This window comes from Aquila chrysaetos, chromosome 9, assembly GCF_900496995.4.
Source record: "Aquila chrysaetos chrysaetos chromosome 9, bAquChr1.4, whole genome shotgun sequence".
Classification (NCBI taxonomy): Eukaryota; Metazoa; Chordata; class Aves; order Accipitriformes; family Accipitridae; genus Aquila; species Aquila chrysaetos.
Genome location: NC_044012.1, coordinates 36,940,764 through 36,959,657, shown reverse-complemented (window position 1 = coordinate 36,959,657; position 18,894 = coordinate 36,940,764). Strand labels below are relative to the sequence as shown.

Genomic DNA, 18,894 nt, shown 5'->3' with positions numbered 1-18,894 from the left:
AGCTGACTCTAAGCAAATGAAGAAAAGCATCTCCAAGCAGCAGAAACCACCCATCTCTAGTACGAATACTACTGTTCCAGCAACACTGAAATCTGAGACAGGAGACGGATAATTCAACTGCACTGTTGAGCGGGGACTGTAATAGTCCAAATGACAAAGGCTGTAAACATTTAAAACTCTGCTATAAAGAGGCCTTCCAGCTTATCACAGACTACTCTGCTCTCCAACCACCTCACCGGTAGAAGACCTTGAGCTAATTGTTAGCGTGTTTTCAATCAGTGGAGTTAAGAGTGAGAGAACAGGAATCATCCTTCATGGAAAAAAAAGTTATGGTTATTCTTTGCAACATTTTATTTTTAATTAAAAAGACATGTTTCTTGCTCTCTTCAGAATGAGCCCAAGGAACATTTGTAATCATTTTCAGGTCACATAATATTGTACATATTGCAGCTGATTTCCCAGCTATGTGGGCAAATTACTATTTTTCTGCACAACTAAATCATTATCAAGGTAACAGCAGACAGTAAGCATCACCAACATTTAGCAGTTACAATGCATTTTAGGAAAACGCGGTCTAGCTCTTGGAAGAAGAAACTTTCATATTTCAGCCAGATCTCTCTTCCCTGCGCAGCCCCACCTCCGAGCCCCAGCATGTACCAGATTTTGTCCCTATACGTGATCTTGATGGTAAAGATTTTGTTTTGTTTCTTTTCCCCCTAAAAGAGGCAAAAAGGTTAGTAAGACTTTAAACTCTCAGTTCTTAGGACTGTTAATATTTCACATTGCCAGCAGGGAAAGGAATTAAAACTGCCAGTAGCTATCCAGATAGATTTTAAAATCCCCTTCCCTCCCCCTTCTCTCTGCCTCCCTCAGCTTCAGAGGATATTTTCCCCGCAAATTGGTTTTAAATTAAGGAAGGTGATGAAGGCAATGTGCCGTCTCAGCATTTTCCCAGGTGCACTTAATCTAATTTCATTAAGGAGATCAGGACAGATGATCGCTACAGTCGAAACATTAAGTCTGTCCATTTTTGTATAAAAAACCATTAAGTCTGTCAAAGTGTCGGCGGGTGGGCTGTTTATTATTGGAGATGAAGGCGCGCTTTGCTTCCCCAATAAACTGTCAGGAGTAGTAAACCACAAATTAAGTCAGCTGCTGCCAAAGATTTAGGCAAAGATCTCCAACTAATTTTGACACAGGTGTGGGAAAGGCCAAGGAAATAGAGGCCACAAGTTGGTCTGTATGCTTTGGAAACCAAGCCTTTTGTGTGTGTTTGAGATATTTCAGTCTGACCCATTGCAGAGTGGAAGACTTGGCATCAGTGGATACGATCAAGCAGAACTGCTGATGCTTCTGATGCTCCGGACACGGTGTGGAGAGGAGCCGTGCAACAGCATTCACCGCAGAGCCCAAACCACAAAGCGTACCTTTGCTTTAACCTGCGCTCATCCTGCCAGGACTCATAACATTGTCTTATGCAGACAAGAACTCGTAAAAGCTTCATTCAAACCACTGCTCTGTTTTGAACTTATGCACAGGTTTTGACTAAAATGTAAAATCACATTCCTCAGATAATCATACAGATATCACACAAAATGAGAGGAAATCCAACAAAATGCAGAAACTATGGAAGACTATTTAAAAGTCAAGAAAGAAATCAAGTGAACCTTTCAGATTGAATTTTCAGGCACTACAAAAATCAAATGTGAGCCATTTGCTAAGAACACCACCTTACTTGTCAAGAAAAATGCAGCTGGTTAGAACTTGGTATTAAAGAACATCAAGAAATGTTCAAAAGTATAAAATACTAACTGGAATTACATAATCTTTACAGTACATACAGAGAAATTAATAATCCTTAATATGGAATCAGGAGTGATATTCTAGCTGGAGCTTCGTGATGAGGGAAAAATACCATGTTTGCAGGTGATGTCTGCTGTGTACTGCATCAAGGGTGGGCAGAGCAGAGGAAGGTTCATTTCCCCATCCCAGGTGCAGCGAGGGGAGGATCAGAGCTCACTCCACTGGCACAGGCTTCCGCAGTGCTGCAGGGATTAGGAGGGAGTGGGAGAGGCCGGAGGAAGCCAGCCTACACCATAAAAAATGACTGGCTCACCCCTGGGTAGACCTGGAGCTGAAGGCTCACAGGTGAATGAAAGACAAAGACTTTTCCTTGCTGCCTGTGAAGAACTGTGTGGAGCTGGTGTGTCTGTACTGCAGCCAGCACCAGAACTAAGGGGTGACCCTGCTGGGAGCAGAGGGAGGCTTATTTACAAACATCTTAATCTCTCTCCCTTTGAGTTTTCTCTGTTTGAAAAGTACCTCACTTTGGTTTGTGTTTGTGAAAGCCAGGACTCTAGCTCTTAGGGACTCCTGCCCCTGAGGGTGTACAGCAAAGGCTGGGCAACACCAGCTCAAACATGTCCCCTGACTCAGGGTGCCAAGGCAAGCCCCTTACTGATTTTGCAGACAAAAGCAGCAGTTGATAAGCAGCTGCTAAGTGAAAACAGCAGCTGCTAAGTGTTAGGAGACTCACCTAGGCAGAAGAATACCCATTTTAATCATGACACTTTAGGTAAGGGTGACTTTTCAAGCAAGGTCAGGCAGACATTACTTCTAGTCTTTACTACTGATCCAAATATTGTTGCTGCCTCTTACATATCTGGAAAACTCCTGTAGCGAAACCGAGTTTGGATTTTATTGCAAATTGGACCCAGAAGCAAGAACCGTTGAAAAGCTACAAAACCCAAAGCTGACTCTTGGGCCATCCTTGGGTTGTATTCTTTACGCCTGCATAGGACACACAGTGCTGCATACTATGCTCTTGTGTATTATTTAACCTGGTAAAACAATTTTTGAATACAGTAATGAGAAACTTTGCAAGCCAAATGAGGGCCTGCAATTGCAGCTATTGGAGTATGTATCCTCCAAAATTCTCATCTTCTTGGCATCTTTATGGTTAATTAAATCATTCGATTTAATTAACTGAATTGCCTAACTCAATTGCCATTTCCTATCACCTGCCTACTACGTTATGTTCTATCTGATCGCCTTCCAAGGAGTTACTGCCACTGCACAGGTAGCTCTTTGGATTTATGGCTACGTTACAATGGTGTTTCTTGATGTGGGCAGACAGCTGTACAAGATTGCTCTCTTCCCCGTTGCCTCAGATCTTAAAAGTTTCTTTACAAGGTCCCTGGTAAGATAAGATAATGCTCATGGATGGGGGACTGGAACAGGGAGACGTTAAACAATAGAGAAAGCAGAGAGCTAGGGACATGCCAACTGCCAGCGACAGAACTGGTATTATCCTGTCTTGCCCAAGAGCTCTCCATAAGATCTCTTCAGTCCTTCTTTGTGAGTTAATGATGGATTTTTGTCAGCAAACTAGAAGGCTCTCCTCATTGTTTGCTCTGAAAATTTTTTTTCTACATTTTCAAGAATGAATACGGACACCACAGACTGTGATGACTCAGCTTGTTATATACAGACTAATGTACTCAAAATTTGAGTTTTTGTCTGGATAAAAGAGAAACACAAAATCTTAGTAGGAGGGGAGAACATTGGTGCTGAAGCTTTGAGTCTGTTTTTTTAGTTGCATTCTTGCTTCACTTAAATACAAAGGTCAAGAAAGGCCATTGTTACTAATACTTTTTACTAGAGTTGCAGACCCTCTTGTTGGGAAGGACAACTTGGAGGGTTCCTTTCCCTCTGGAAGTGCTTACAGGGCCTAACTCAATTGCCCCAACTCTCAGTGGGAACCTTTATGTCTGCTCCGTGCACATGGTGGGTGGAACGATGGAAGCTGAGGGCATGCCAAGACTCTCCCCCATCTGGCATTTCCTGAAGAGCGACTGAGTGAATTCGGTATGCAGTGGGCTTGCAGGATGCTATTTTGCTGGTAAATCTGTTCATGGAGAACGATGAAATAAAATAAATTCACTGAGTGGTGAATTTTTGTCTTCCTGTACTGGCAATAACATTACATTTGCCTGTTTATAGCACCCGAATCTTTCAAGGGCTACAAGGTTATTTTAAATTCAATATTTTCATATTGTGTAAAAAGCAGATCTGTTTTTAATAACAACATGCAGCTCGTCTGTCAAACAGAGACTTTCTTCCATTAAGAGAACTAACCACCTTTACCCAGTTATTATTGTATGGGAGTCAGGTTTCTCACTGGTTTTCACTCCACATCACTGGGTTTTCAGTCTGTAAGAATTTAGCCTTAGAAGAAACACTGATTCTGTTCACATATGCGCATGCACACGTGTATATGCTATACTACTGCATGCTGCTAAGCCTGCAACACAGCCCAGCCACACGCTTCTACAACTGCATTCAGCATTGCTGTCCATAAGCAAGAGTGCACTACGGTAAAAGGACCACTTAAATACTGCCTGAAAACCCAGCTGGGAAGTAACTGGCAAATGGAGACTTCTCATTATTAGTCACAGCTGAAAACTGTCATAGATTGAAGTGTAATGCTAACAGAAGTGCAAATACTGCCACATGAAAGCCCTTGGTTCAATTCCATATTTGATCTCTCCCTTCTGCTGCAACCAGTAAGAATTAGGACTGCTGGAAAAGTACCAAGCTTCATTTCTCAGAGAAAGGGACAATCTAATGATGGACAAAACCAGTTTGGGGACCTTGGCCTGGGTACGCTTCAAAAATAGCAAGTAACAGATTACCTGAAGTGGGAATTAAACTTCCAGCCTCACAGAAGTAACAGACTTATCAGATGGAACCCACTTTTTCTGTTGCTAGATAAAATGTGAGGAGCAGGAGGAAAGAAGCCTCCAGCAATAGTACTACCAATAATAGCACCCATGGACTTCAAATGAGTGGCACTGAGGGGTCCAGGGACTGAAGCTTATTCCAGCCCCACAAGATAACACACTGATGTTGTACTGGTGCATTGACAAATGACGCCATGAGAGCAGAAGTGTAAAGATGCCACAAAACACACAGAAATTTGGATCGATGCGGGATCTTTGGGAACAGACACTGCGCAGTTTGGCTTCCCCTCCCCCAGTGAACTGCACCTCAACTTCCAAAGTCTTTCACGATCCCCTTCCCTAGATCGCACCTTCCCTGACCGCCAGCTACCTGACACAGCTCTTCCCTCCCTGGACTTCAGCAACTCCTGTCCGCTTTGCTCCTGCCTCTGTAACCACTGCTGTAATTTTGAGCATTTTTAAGATCATATTCCCTGAACTTCTTCATCTGGTGTCATGGGGCTTTGTTTTATTTCTGGGTAATCTCATAGGCAAACACACATATACAGAGTGACCACTTCTACTAGAGCGACTCCTGGTTCTCTCTTCATTATTACATCCCTTTCTCCTGCTGCCTAAGTTATGATTTTTCCTGTGGGCTTGTAGACACCCTTTCAAGGTCAACACAGCTGAAACAGAAGCGGTAATTTCATTCCCCAGATCTTCCACATAGTTTACTCTCCTCATTGCTCCTGCTCTTATCACTTCCACCTCTCATTCAAGCCCATAGTTCTCAGCGCACTCTTTGACTCACACCACTCCCTACATCTTGACATCCAACCTATGTTTAAGTCCTGTATATCCTTTTTCTCTATAACATAATGAGGATCCTCTGTTCATCCACACAACTATATTCTTGGTCAAGCTTTCACTACCTCACCTTTCATTTACCGTTTCATCATTTCCTCTGGTGATGGCGGATGTAACTGTGTCCTTGCACGAAGGAAAAAACTGCCACAAGATCATTTTCCTAGTCTGTGGTTTTGCTCCCTACACAGCTTCCCACTTCCTGAACTGCAAACTATCACTCTTCATGTTTTGACTCTTTCACAGCTTACCTCTTCTTCCCAACACTGACACTCAGTATTGATGTAAACTCTCATCTCTCACTGGTCTGACTTGATCACCCTTTTGTTAAATTTTCAAATAAGCACCTCCCTACTACTTACCACCGTGCCTTTCGCTACAGAGAATAACTTCCCATTCATGGCCATAAAGCTACCTGATTTTCCCTCTCAAATGCCTCCTAAAACCTTCCCCTCTACCTTAATACCTACAAAACCAAAGCTGGACAACAACAAGGCTGCTGACATACTGAAACAGTGCTGCTGTTAACAGTGCCCCCCCATTTATCAGAGTCGCTTCACTCTAATCTCATCCTTAAGCCATGAGCTGTTCTGCATCTATACAGCACGTAGCAGGATGGGAACCCAGCCCGTGGTGAAGTAATCATAGCACTACCGTGTTGCTCTTCTCCCATGTATCAAGTGCTAAATCGCACCTGCTCGTGTGCTGCTGCACGCTTCCAGGCACCTACTGGGACTCAGAAATTAGCACAGCAAACAACAGCATGGCAAGGCTGAATTCATATCGCCGCAAGCAGGGCCTAATAAACTCACTGTGCTGTTGCAGAAAGTAGTGTGAAAACGCTGTTTCAGAAACCTGGCTTCAAAACTTTTTGCTTCCATCTTTTATACAGCTTTACCTGTCTCAAAGGTTGCTTGCTACAGCTAAAACAATTTACAGAACAAATATACGGTAAATACTGATTCAAGTTAGAAATACGGTGTCATTTTTTGTACATCTTACTTAGCACCACATTAAATCAAGGAATGCCTGATATCTAACCCCTGATTTGGAGAGCTTGCTTACGCTGCGGGGCCATGTAATTAAGCTGACAACCCACAATTTCACACGCAGGAGATGGAAGTCCAAGACTGAAAGAACATGAACACTGAATTACTTTTAAAGAAAGAAACAGGCTTTTTTTTTTAATGCAATCTTGAACACTGTTATTAAAAAAATGAGAGCAACATTTTGGAGTAACGAGCAGAGATTACTCATTCCCTTGTTTCACACAAGTTGACTTTTGGCTTTCTGCAGAACACCATTTAACAGAGCACATTACCAAGCTGCTAGCCACTTTTCACAGTGACGCTAAAGCAGGTAAGAGACAATAAGTGGAACTGTTGATGGTTTATATTACTCTATTATGTTAATGTTCACTAAAGTATGCCATAAGCTCTCTCATTACATGTGTATAAACCAATTCTCTGTGGTGTTATTCCTGTGCTAAATGCTGTAACTACATAAATCTTGAATTAATGGAGACTTTATAGTTCCTGAAAATGAAGGGTAATTGCTATCTGTTAATGCTGTTGTTGCTATTAAAGGAAGTATATATTTTCAGTAACAATGTTTATGGACCGTGAGCCTCACATCGCAGCTATTGCACAGTGCAGAGATAGTGTAATACGATTATCACACTAACTCCCTTTCTCTCCCTCCTCCCTCACAAAAAGCACAGTATCATTTCCACAGCTTCGACAAACTACCCTGCAATTCTCCTAACAGTTGCAGAGTCCAAATGGATGTCCTTCAACGAACATACAGTGAAAGAAACAGGAACTGCATTTCCATCTCTGGGAACAAATGATTTGCTAAGTTTCTCGCTTGGTTAAATGGCTGGACAGCTCACTTTATTAGTTTGGGTATCTCAAACAGTTCTTCGAGAAGCGTGTGGTGACAGAATGATAGGTGTGAGAAAGTATCATCCCACTTACTTCCTTTGAGATTTCAGCAGTGATGCAGAAGTGAAAGGCTATACTTGGCCAGAGACAGTGCTCAGAAAGTAGATGGGTTGGACAAGTCCCCAGCCTTGAGCTCCTCTTCTCCGATTATTAAAGACAGCAGCGCGCTGTTTGGAAACATTCTCACAATATGCTGTGAAACTGTACCTTGCACTAAAGTAATGGCTCCTAGATTCTGCTACACCATACGTATGACTGACTATGCTCAATTACTTTCCTCCCCTGGAGTCCTGCACAACACTGCACAAGGAAAAAACCAAACCCATCAGGAGTGTGTTTATATTTTTCAATGCAGTGAGGGTAAAGCCTTAATTTTACTCTAACGTCTATGTTTTAAAACATTAAGAGCTCAATAGCCCATATACCTATGAACTAAATAAATAGTGGATAATTAGTAGCATGGTACAGAGAGAGAAGTAGGAGGTAGAAAATTTCAGTTTTGCTTCTAGCTCTATCACTGACTCAGTTTGTACTTGTACGTGAACTTCTTTTTTTCTCTGCTTTTCTCATGAGTTATATACAGATGACGGTGATCCGCTGTTTATGACCAACAGAAAGTGTGATGCAAATCAAAAGTACATTAGTAATTCCTGCCCTGCCCTTCATTAGTGCCAGCGTGCGTAGGTGTACCTAGAGAAAGCTACTTCTTGCTGACCAAGCAGGAAAGCAGGATTGTTCTGTAGCACTGTGAAATGAAGCTGACCCGTCATGTAATTCGGGAAGCCTGATGCTGGGCTAGACAGTACGTTGAATACTCCATCTGGCTGCAATAGCCAGAGAGCATTATTAGAAGATACATTTTGCCAATACTTGGAAGGGGGAAAAAAGCACTCTTCAGTGTAATCCCTCAGGACGTTCACGCCAATATTTTTATAACTCCTTGTTGCATCAGCCAGGCTAAGTTTTAGACAAATACTGAACGTGTTTCCAAGGGAGTATAGTATGTCAGGTATCAACAGAGCCAGGCTGCCCTCGTGTTCCCCAACTAGAAGGCAATGTTGCATTTACATTATCCCCATGAAAGGTTTGAAGCCTCTTCACTTCAGCCTTGGTAAGTTTACATGCATGTGCACACATCCTTGCTGACAAGAAAAGCAACCCTACTTAATTCCAGAGACCTATTTAATAGAACCGATGTCATGTCTCGTGTCTCTACAGATCAGGCAAGAGATAGAAAGATGATGATCTTGTGCTGCTCTCCTTATGAAGAAAAGAAATGTTATTAAGGTGGAGTCACCTTAAGGAGAAAGTAGCTAGGAAATACGTGAGCCTAGAAGGTCAAATTACAGTTACAGATATGTAAAGAAATGCCATATTAATGGTAAGGAACACTGTAATAGCCTTTCATTTGCTGTAAAGGACAGTAAGTTACCAGCCAAACACAATGCAGCTTCCTCTGAAGGTAACCTCAGATCCCACATTCTGAAAGCTAATCAATGTTGTTCAGATTTCAATTTCTTCTCTACAAGGTGAAGTCAAACCTAATCTAACAAACGTCAGTCTCCGATGTAATGCCGCTAGCTGGGTCTACCAGTGTAATTTAGATAATCATTAATAGCATAGCTGTATAATAAAACTACATGTCACTTACAACTTCATCTGAGGTTTGACTGGCAGATCTTTAAACAGTTTTCTAAGTGATTGCTTTTACTTTCTTTGATTGGGCAGTCTAAGAAATGTTTTAACCCCATGGTATCTAAGCTTTTAGGGAATAATTTTCTACCCTCACCACCCTTGCTATCAGCTCTGCTGCTGTGTAACCTTGTAAGAAACAGAACTCGGGGGGTGGTGGTGGTTTCAGGGAGTGACATTATACATATATACACATAAATAAAATAAAATAAAATAAAATAAAATAAAATATATACACTATCTTTCATTCAACATATATGATTTAAATGTTTCTCTTCACTCAAGCCTTCATCTCAAAACACAGCTTTTGCCATACTCCAGGGATATTTGGTATCTGACGGGATTTTTAAAAGAAGTTGAAGAAACCTTAATGCTTCCCAAGGTCTAACAATATTTAAAAAAAGAAAAAGACTTAACCAGAAGAAGCTTTTAGTGTAGTCTCTTGAACTCATGGTAACCTCCAATGTATGGCTGCAGCCAAGTGTGCTGCCAAGGAGACAGGGCTATCTGAAGTCAGCCTTTACTTTTGTAATGCTGATCCAGTAGAAACCTCCGTGCCACAGCTTCTCATGAATGAATGCAAGAGACTGGACAGCCAAAATATAATAAAAGTTTGATGAAGATCTAACCTGAGACTGCCAAGTTCGATCTGCCAGAAGAGAAGTCAGCAAGGGATACTAAGGTCTTTTATACGTTTGATGCTTAAAAGCATGGTGCAACTGTTGCTACATAGTGGGACTTCTCTGTTTTCCTTGCAAAGGTGAAACAAGAAATCCCTCTGCAAAAACACACAACTACAACCTTTCAACGACAAACATCTGTATCCAAAAGAAGGTCAGAAAAATCATTGCTCTGTAATAAATATGCATGCAACATGACAAAACATTCTTTGACAGTTACCACACTGCCTTTGAGGGTAGGTACCAGTTGTCCCATCTTCTAAACTGATTACAAAATTGACATCTTCAAAGGTTACTATAAATAAAATATGGGCTCCCGACAAGTCATCGGAGGAGACTTCCTCTGAAACAGCACTAACGCTATGACTTGGGTCTCACCGAATGCTCACATAATAATCAAGAAGGACTATTGTGTTAATGGGAGTTTCTTTTCTGTAAACAAAAACTAGTGAAGATCACAAAGCACCTGATCCAATGTTTTTTAATTCAATTACAGGTATTTTTAAATTTGACATGAAGACTGGAGGAAAAATATTATTTTCAAATTCATTCTTATTTTGACTATGAGGGCATTTCCAAGGTAGTAAAGCACATGAAAGAAGAAAATTCAGTCTTACCTTATCGTCAATATCACTCTCGCTGTCACACTGTGGATTAGAGAGAGAAAAAAAAGATTTTGAGAAACACCTTTATGTATAGGGATCTTTTGCATCATCCTCTTAAATCTTTAGGATAGCTGTTTATGATGTTCTCAGTTCAATGAAACACACTTTTGATGTTTGCAGTAATGCCTTTTAGATTGCTAGCATAAACCAGACAAAGCCAATTTCTGCCTTCTTATACAAAAATATGGTATACTCTTACTTGGACGGGGGAAAGCTAACTTTAAACAAAAAAGACAATCAGTGATGCATTATAATAACAACTGTAACACGAATACCACAACAAAAAGCATGCCTTTTTACCATCCCAAATTGTGGAATATATAGTTACAGTTTTGCATTGCTTCACCTTGATAAGCACTTTGTCATCTAACAAGGAAACTGTGAAACTGGCAATCAATTTCTAATTTAATGAGTGGTACCAAGAATAGTAATTAAAATACATCATAAATTCTGGTACATTTTTTAGTTTGAATGAGATCACGATCCCAGGAGGAAGTGTTTACTTAAAGAGTTTTCGAGTGTAATCTCTTACAGCCTCTGAAAATGAAATGCTCTATTTTCACAGCACCAATGATGGAACGATAACTTGAGCACTGAACATTTCAGGACATGCGCATCTTGTTGGCTGGAGCTGAGAAAGATTTACGATGGGGAACAAAAATAAATCTCTTGGTGTCTGCTATACTGACAGAAAGTGGCCAGTGCATTTTGTAGCTTTTGTGCACAAAGGGAATGTTCTCCTTCAGCCAGCCGCTGATGGGGATGGTCCGGGTGGGTTTTCGTAACTGGTGGCACCCTATCGAGTTCACTGGTTCAACAAGAGGGGACTCTGCAAGCCAGCAGTGACAAGCTACAAATGTGGAAATGGTCCATGAGAATGCACATGCTTTGGCGTCATGAATGTAAAAGAAGGAATAGATCTGTTTGGTCATTTTGTCCAGCTCCTGCTCCTCATGGAGCAGGGATCTTTCCTGTCACATCCTTTTATCCTGAAGTTACAAAGCAGAAATTTCAGCTGTTACATTCCTAGTTTTCTGCAGGCTTTTGCAAGACTATTTAATCTCTTCTTCTTCTGTTTGGCACATAAAATGATTGACCCCAAACACTTGAGGAACCTTTTACTCTTAAATTCTCTTTAACACACCGAGCACATGAAGAACCATGCTACAGTGGAGGGGTCTCCCACAGTGATTCTACAGTGAAGACTGCTCAGCTTCCCAACTGACTCCTTATTTCCATTTAACTGCAATGGAAATGCTTCGTTTACAGAACCTGTTTTTCTATAGTCTTGACTAAGCAGCACTCTTTTTCTTTCAAAATGAAACTGTTTTACACTGCCCCACCTGATCCACAGCAGGTTTTTCACAGAGAAACCCAACTGTTTAGAAGGATGCACACAGATCTAATTGTATCTGTAACCATTTTGGGAAAAAACAGAACCTGAAGCAAAAATGGAAGAAATTACAGGAAGGCAGGATACTGCTCTGCAGGGGTCAGGGAGCAGTGGGTGGGCAAGTCCTGTGGGAATAACCAGTGTTAATGCCAGCAAACTGCATTAAGCCCTAGCCAATTACTTTGTGCATGGAAGGCAAGAACATCAGAGAGCCATGTCTTTAGCAAATACCTTTCCCGTAAGCCATTTGAGCCTTTTTGGGAGACTTTTATTCTGTGACTGAGTTTTATGAAAATTATTATATGAAATACAGTTTCTGTTTTTTCACAAACCAGACATTCAGATCAAAAAGTAAAATCAGTCCTGATAAATCATCATCATCACCAGCTGACTCTTCCATGCCACATAACCACGAACAATTAGAAGTCTCTGCTCTGGGCCTGGAATGGGACTAATTGTCCATCGCCACTGAGACACGCTGAAACAGGTTTGCTGGGCAAAGGCTGCACTAGTACCTGCTGCACTTGTGCTTGCTCAGGACAGTGCTAATTCACGGTGACAAAGCAACACATTCATCAAAAAACAAGGTGGGGGGGTAGGGGAAGATGCAGTCACAGCAGTACACTTGTTATTATTTACATGCGCCTGAGAAACGCTGGCTGACTCAAGGGAAGTCTTTCACCTCCACCCGGGGGGCTCAGATCAAGTCAGAATGCTACAGGGAGTGTGCATTCCCCCAAATTACTGTCATAATTGAGCGGGTCATGAAGACCATGTTATTTTACCCTTTAAATCTGGTCTACGCTAAAGTATCCTAAGTTACCATTTTAATCATTGTGCTCGTTCAACCTGCACACTCATATTTTAGAGGCAGAATATTTTGATGACGTGGTTCAACCTGCACAGTTCAGACAAAAGCATGTTACAATGGAATTACACCAATCACAAAAATGGCGTAAAAGTTAGTTAGTACACTCAGCCCTGTGTTGCTTAAAATTGTATGCTTAGGCAACATCAACACAAATTTTACTTCTTACAGAGTCAAAGAATGATACACTGAAGTAATAAAAAAATCAAATAAATTAAACTCAGAAATATATTGCCTAGAAAACATTCAAGATTATTAAAACTCAGACCTTTCGCCTATGAGCTCTGGTTTAATAAAACTGCAGTACTATACACCTTAATAAATTTAGCTTAAAAATATTTGGGAGCAGATGTAAACAGTTCTGGAGAACTTTAGTAACCATTATTATTCAAATACAACGTCGTATGTTAGTCTTGCTCCCCGTTTTTCTAACAAAACTTGTCTTCCTATTTCTTACTGCATTATGATATTTAAAAAAGAGGACAGGCTTTTTTTTGTTGAAAACAGATTTGACCTCAAAAACTTGTATGCCTATAATGAGTATAAAAACCTATTACAGATGGTTTGCATTACTGAAAGGTGCAGAATTGCTTTATTTAGATGCTTAATTTTGCTTTGTAGCAATAAGCAACTTTGTCTCATGCAGACAAGTGAAAGTTGCAAAAAGCCAGCGAACCATCAAATCCACATGCTAAATTCTATAAACAGACATACAAATGAAGCAAACATCAGCTCTCTGAGGATACATTTTTCCCCATTCAGGATCCGTAAATACTCCATAATTAATTGTTTTCAAAATGGAAAGGACAGCAAAGAATTTTGTTTCATTTTAGCTTACATCTTCCTTACTTTAATCATGACTGCATCAGTCTTGCAATTGAAGAAGTCAGCGGGGCCGTGGATGCAGATCAACACATGAACACAGCTCTTTGTGGACACAGAGCCCACTGTGCAGCTGTGACTGCAAGACGGGTGCTTTAAAAACCGTATTTCTGACAGCAAGTTGCATAATTTCTTGTTAGCCCTACGAAATAGCTGTCCTCTCCCACCTCTCCCAGCCACGTAGCACCCACTCATGCACACAAACTGTCCCCGTATCGATTCCTATCGTGTGGCTTTTAAAACACCAAAATACCACATCTTAATCCACGTGAGAATGAAGTCCCAAACCGGCCCAAAGCTACTAAGCAGTCTACATGCTGAGAGATCATGGGAGAAGAATTAACACACCATTATTTATAAAATTTGGATTTCTGCTTAACATACAGCATCCTGGAAAATGGAGAGCTTGAGACTCATGGCTATCAACCCATGTTAATCTCCCACTGACTCCTGAAGAAAATACAGCCAGCTTTGGTGGAAAAAAACCCCAAGCTTCAGAATTCACTTAGGTTCTCTTCTTTTTATTTTAAAGAAGCAGGCTCCCACATTTGCATCGAGAAACAGGAACCCACAGGCTGCTGAACACGCAACGGCACTGAAAAAAACAATGACAGCAAAACCAAACCCGCCCGGACAGATCTGTGAAAAACAGAACCGCTGTTGGCCCCTTCCCTTTGCGGGGTGCGTGTGTGTGTGTTAAAAAACACAATTTCAATGGGCTGGTTCAGTTTCTGTGGTAACAGCCTTCAGTCTCCGCGCACCCACTCTTCTCCAGCCTCCTCGCCTCCGCCGCCCGCCCCTGCAAAGCCCTGGGTCGACAAAGAGAGACGGAGGCCGGTGCGTCGCGTTGCCGGGATGTTTAAATGAATAATGAAGCGATAGGAGAAACTCTGGTTTGACCCAGAGGATTTTCTGTGTCTCAAAAGACAACTTATTCCGGCCTGGTGAGGAGGAGGCCGGTGCCGCTCCCTCCTGAGGGCCAAGCAGGCCAAGGCCGCGCGGGCTCCTCCGCCACCCGGCCAGCGCTCACCTCCCACGCAGCTGTTGTCAGAGGGACAAAAGCCCTTGTCAAAACAAAAAAGTTAAAGAAAATGTGGAGAATGGCAACTGTTGACAGCTACGGGGGTTCATTGAAAGACAAAAGCTTCAATTACCTGGATTTTTCTAAAGGCCTGTTAACACTCCTGGTCTATAAGCGAAACTGTAAACAGCCATTGTGCCGGGTTCATAAAGGCTCCTAAAAGGATTATTCACTGGGTTGTGCCAATTGCCTCTCAATTCCACCAAGAATGTTTGCAAAGCCAACCCCTAATTGTGCCGCTTTTTGGAAACAATTTCTTGCAGTGACAGAACCCAGTCAGGAAAAGCCTCCCATGAGGTAAAGTTAAGCAGAAGCAACACATAATTCAGTTAGAATGGGCTCGGCGCCATAAAAAGGCCTTGCCCCTCCCTCCTTCTTCCCCCTTCTGCCCCACAGAGGAGGACGCAAGTTTTGCAGACGTGGGCCCCCAGCGCCAAAGAGACGCTGCCAAACTGGCCGTGGGTTCGCCAGGACACGGCACAACCTGGCGGCTGCTGCCAACAGAAGTAGGGAGTGAAGCAGGGAGTGAAACAGTGAGAAAGCTGGCGCTTTCCTAACCTCCACCTAAGCAACTCCACCACCCCCTCCGTCCCACCTGTTCCCCTGTTGCACCCAAAAGGCCGGAGGAATCAGAGGCGGAGCTCCCATTTGTGTAGACCAGGCCCTGTGGCTTCTTTTTTTTTGACGGCTGAGGTGGACATTCATATTTCAAGACCCCCCTCCATCATGCCTTTCCCACCAGGCACCGAGTTATCATGCGTTCCATCGCTTGCTTGTACAAATCATCTCAACAGGAAAGAAAGATGGACTTGTGGCTACTGTAGAACACAGTCAACGGCGTATTTGGAGAAGGGCCTTCTCTTACCACGGAGACGTAGATGCCGCCAGTAGCACACCTGCCTGCACTGAACTGAAAATAAACCTCAAATCCCTCTCTCATCCCAAACAAGCTAAGGTTGAAACAGGAAATACGAACATTACCCGCTGTGGTTCACATGACACAAGCATAAATCAGATCACATAACAGCATATGCAGAGGTTTGTGTCACTGCAAATAAAGCTAGATCTCCACTACGAAGGTTTTCTGGTGGACCTAGACTCAGAGGTGTTCAGTAGTGTCATTGCTGGCTCTACCACAGCATTCAGGGAATTAGCACAGCTGCAGAGTGTTTTAGCCATGTAAGTATAGGTTTTTTGAGTGCAGAAGGGGAGCAGGCCTTGAATGAGCTATGCATAGATTCTTCCAAAAAAGCAGCATCCGCAGAAGACACATGTAGACTCTGTGCTCCGGGACACCTCCACTGGCATCAGGCTCCTTGCAATCTATATTATAATTGTTTGTGCTATGATTCTAGATGTTTTCTGGTGAGTTTAAGAACCATGAAAACATCCTTTGACTCTTTTCTTACCCCCAACATTTTACCTTCCAGATCACCCAGTTTTAATTCACATAAGAAAAGCACTACGTTGATTAACATGAAATCAGATACTCACATAAAGTGCCTCATGCCAGGAACAAGAGCTCCAAGAAATGAAAACAAAAACAACCCAAGTCTCGCAAGACTGCAACAAGATTGGCAACACTTGGGTGTTATGTCATCAAGTTAGGGGCAGAGAAACACTCTGTTATCTGAAATGGGGCCACATCCTCCAAGCTTTTGAGAATTGCACAGAAGTCACCTCCTTTTATTCACGTAAACGCAGTATCTCCTATTCCACCCAAAACCAGAGGTTTATGATCTAGATCGTGACCACACAGCCTGAAGGCTCTAGGGCCCCATTGTGCCAGACACCATACAGCACAGAAGTTAGAGGTTCCTGCCCAGACAGCTGACAGAAAGGCTTGTTTTTTCTTTGCACACAAACACACATACCTACAGATGCTATTTATATTATGATTAAGCAGAGGGTGATAGACATCTAAGCTAGCCGTGTGAAAAAACAGATCCCAGCCTGAAGGGACATGTACCTGCAATTAAAATTGTCTGGGGCAGTGTAAGGCTGAGAGAAGAGGAGGCAAAAATATTAAATATACAGTCTATAATATTACAATGCAAGCTGGCGGGGTAGAATATATATGTAAAAAGTTGCATAGAATATATGAACAGTGTAGATACCTACGGAGCTTGCACACCCACTCACATGGTCCCAGAGGATGGCCATGTTACTGCTATCTTATTATTTCCAACCATATTTAGTTACCGAATTTTCTTTTAATAGTGAGGCTCGGGGAAGCATTAGACTTAAATCCTGGTTTGTTCATGTTTCTTTTAAAGGAAGAAGTAAAATCAAGCCTATTTTTAAGAGCCCTCCCCCTCTCCCTGTCCTCTGAGCTAACTTCCCAGGAGCTGCTCGCAGCAGCAGCGCGTATGGATGTGCGCTTGTGTGTGCAGGGGGAGGGTGTTGTTTCCTATTAAGTCTGGCATCGGATTCATGTCTGCAGGGGCTTGCTTAAGATGATAGGAAGAGAGAGTTTTATCATGAGCCAGACTGACAGAAAAGCCTGCTAATGGGACTTGAGGCATACACAGGAAAGAAAGTGCCAAAACATTAAGCTACCGCCAAGTGTCAGAGGGCCACTGATTTATTGCAGCAATTTTGCCACTGTGTCCTTTATAAGGTCCCACAAGTCCTTCCTCCTGGCAAGAAGCTGTGAGCTGCTGCAGCTCCGGGAGAAGTTTAGATCCAGAGCGCAGAAAGTGTCCAAGCGAAAGGCGGGGGCCGGGGGGAGGACGGAAATCGAATGTTGACTTGAACTTGCCCCAGGCAGCAGAGTCCTCTTAGCTCCACTGCCTCCCTGACAGTTTGATGAAATGAGTCAGGGCCTCCCTATGGCTAGACCAGCTCAGGCTTCCAAGTGCCGGGGTAGAGCTGTAAGAAACAGATTGAGCCTCAGGGCAGCAATTTTTTTTTTTTTTTTTTTTCCCTTTCTCTCCTCAGCATTTGGCTGGGGGAAGGGGGAGGTTATGAGCACTACAGATGTATAGGCTGAGCCTTTGTCTGCGGAGGGGGAGGGTGAGGGGGAGAGAGAAGAACAGCAAGAGAGTATTAGCTATGGCAGCCGAGAATAGCCCTGAGCACTATAACTAATTTTGAGGGGCAGTGATGCATTGTACGGGCTATGTGCTGTTTGGTCTGAGGGGGCCCCTGTTGTGAAGCAGCAATCAAGAGGACATTTTGTTAAGTGACCAACAGCTGTCATCTGCAAGCCCAGAGTAGGGAAGGAGGGAGTAAGGGGGAGGGAAAAAAAAAAAAAAAAAAAAGAAAGAAAGAAGGAAGAAAAAAAAAAAAAGAGCATTTGTCCCTTGGAGGCAGAGCACATTAATCCACCAATCTGCCACAGCTTTAACTCTAAAAGTGCTCAGTGCCTCCAAAGAGCCGAACTCCACTCCATCAGCCGCCCGGAGAGATGGGTACCTCCCGCCCTGCTTCAGCCTGCCAGACGCAGGGAGCTTCCCTACCTCTGCGGGTCGAGGAACCGACGCTAAAAATACTGTTTAAGTCTCTTTTCATTCCATAAAATTGAGTTGATCTGCTGCAGCTTAGGGTCAATCCCTCAAGGACTGTTTTTTCCCCCCTTCCCTTTTCCTTAGCACTCATAAATTAATCAGGAAGACCCTGACTAAGTCATTTCATGCTGTACAACATAAAAGAAAGTCCCCTGATGATCCATGCAAGGATCTATTAAAAGCGGGAGGAGGGAGGGAGGAAGGGTTAGGGAAGAGGGAGAAAAGGGAGGGGGGGGGAAGGAAAAAATCTCAACCTTTTTGATATTTTAGGATAAAAGCTGGAGGACTTTGTTACAAATTCTAGCCAACATCAAAACACCTTAAATAATTCAAAGAACATGTTAAAGGGAAGAAACTGAATGTTGCTCTGATGTTCAGTTGATGCAACGCAGAATATTACCCAAAACAGCACAGCCTGTTAAGGGAGACAGCAGCCTTGAGCATTTCAGTTCTTTAGAAAAATGTCAGAACCTGTAAAAATCATAATTTCCAGCAACTTTTTTTTTTTTTTTTTTTTTTTTTGCATGATATAAACTCAGCGAGACTGAAATGTAGGTTTCTGACAAGCTGTTAACAAGACAACTTTAGAAATC

The 18,894-nt window shown here is 42.5% G+C and overlaps 1 protein-coding gene across 17 annotated transcripts in view; it reads right to left on the bottom strand.

Annotated features, from left to right (window-relative positions):
- FBRSL1 (fibrosin like 1) overlaps positions 1 to 18,894 on the bottom strand; it is a 561,483-nt gene that overhangs the window by 177,658 nt on the left and 364,931 nt on the right. For all 17 annotated transcript variants that reach the window (XM_030024925.2, XM_030024940.2, XM_030024933.2 and 14 more), the window contains one exon: positions 10,521 to 10,550. In XM_030024925.2, coding sequence (XP_029880785.1) covers positions 10,521 to 10,550 — 30 coding nt within the window. The remainder of the gene's footprint in view (positions 1 to 10,520; positions 10,551 to 18,894) is intronic.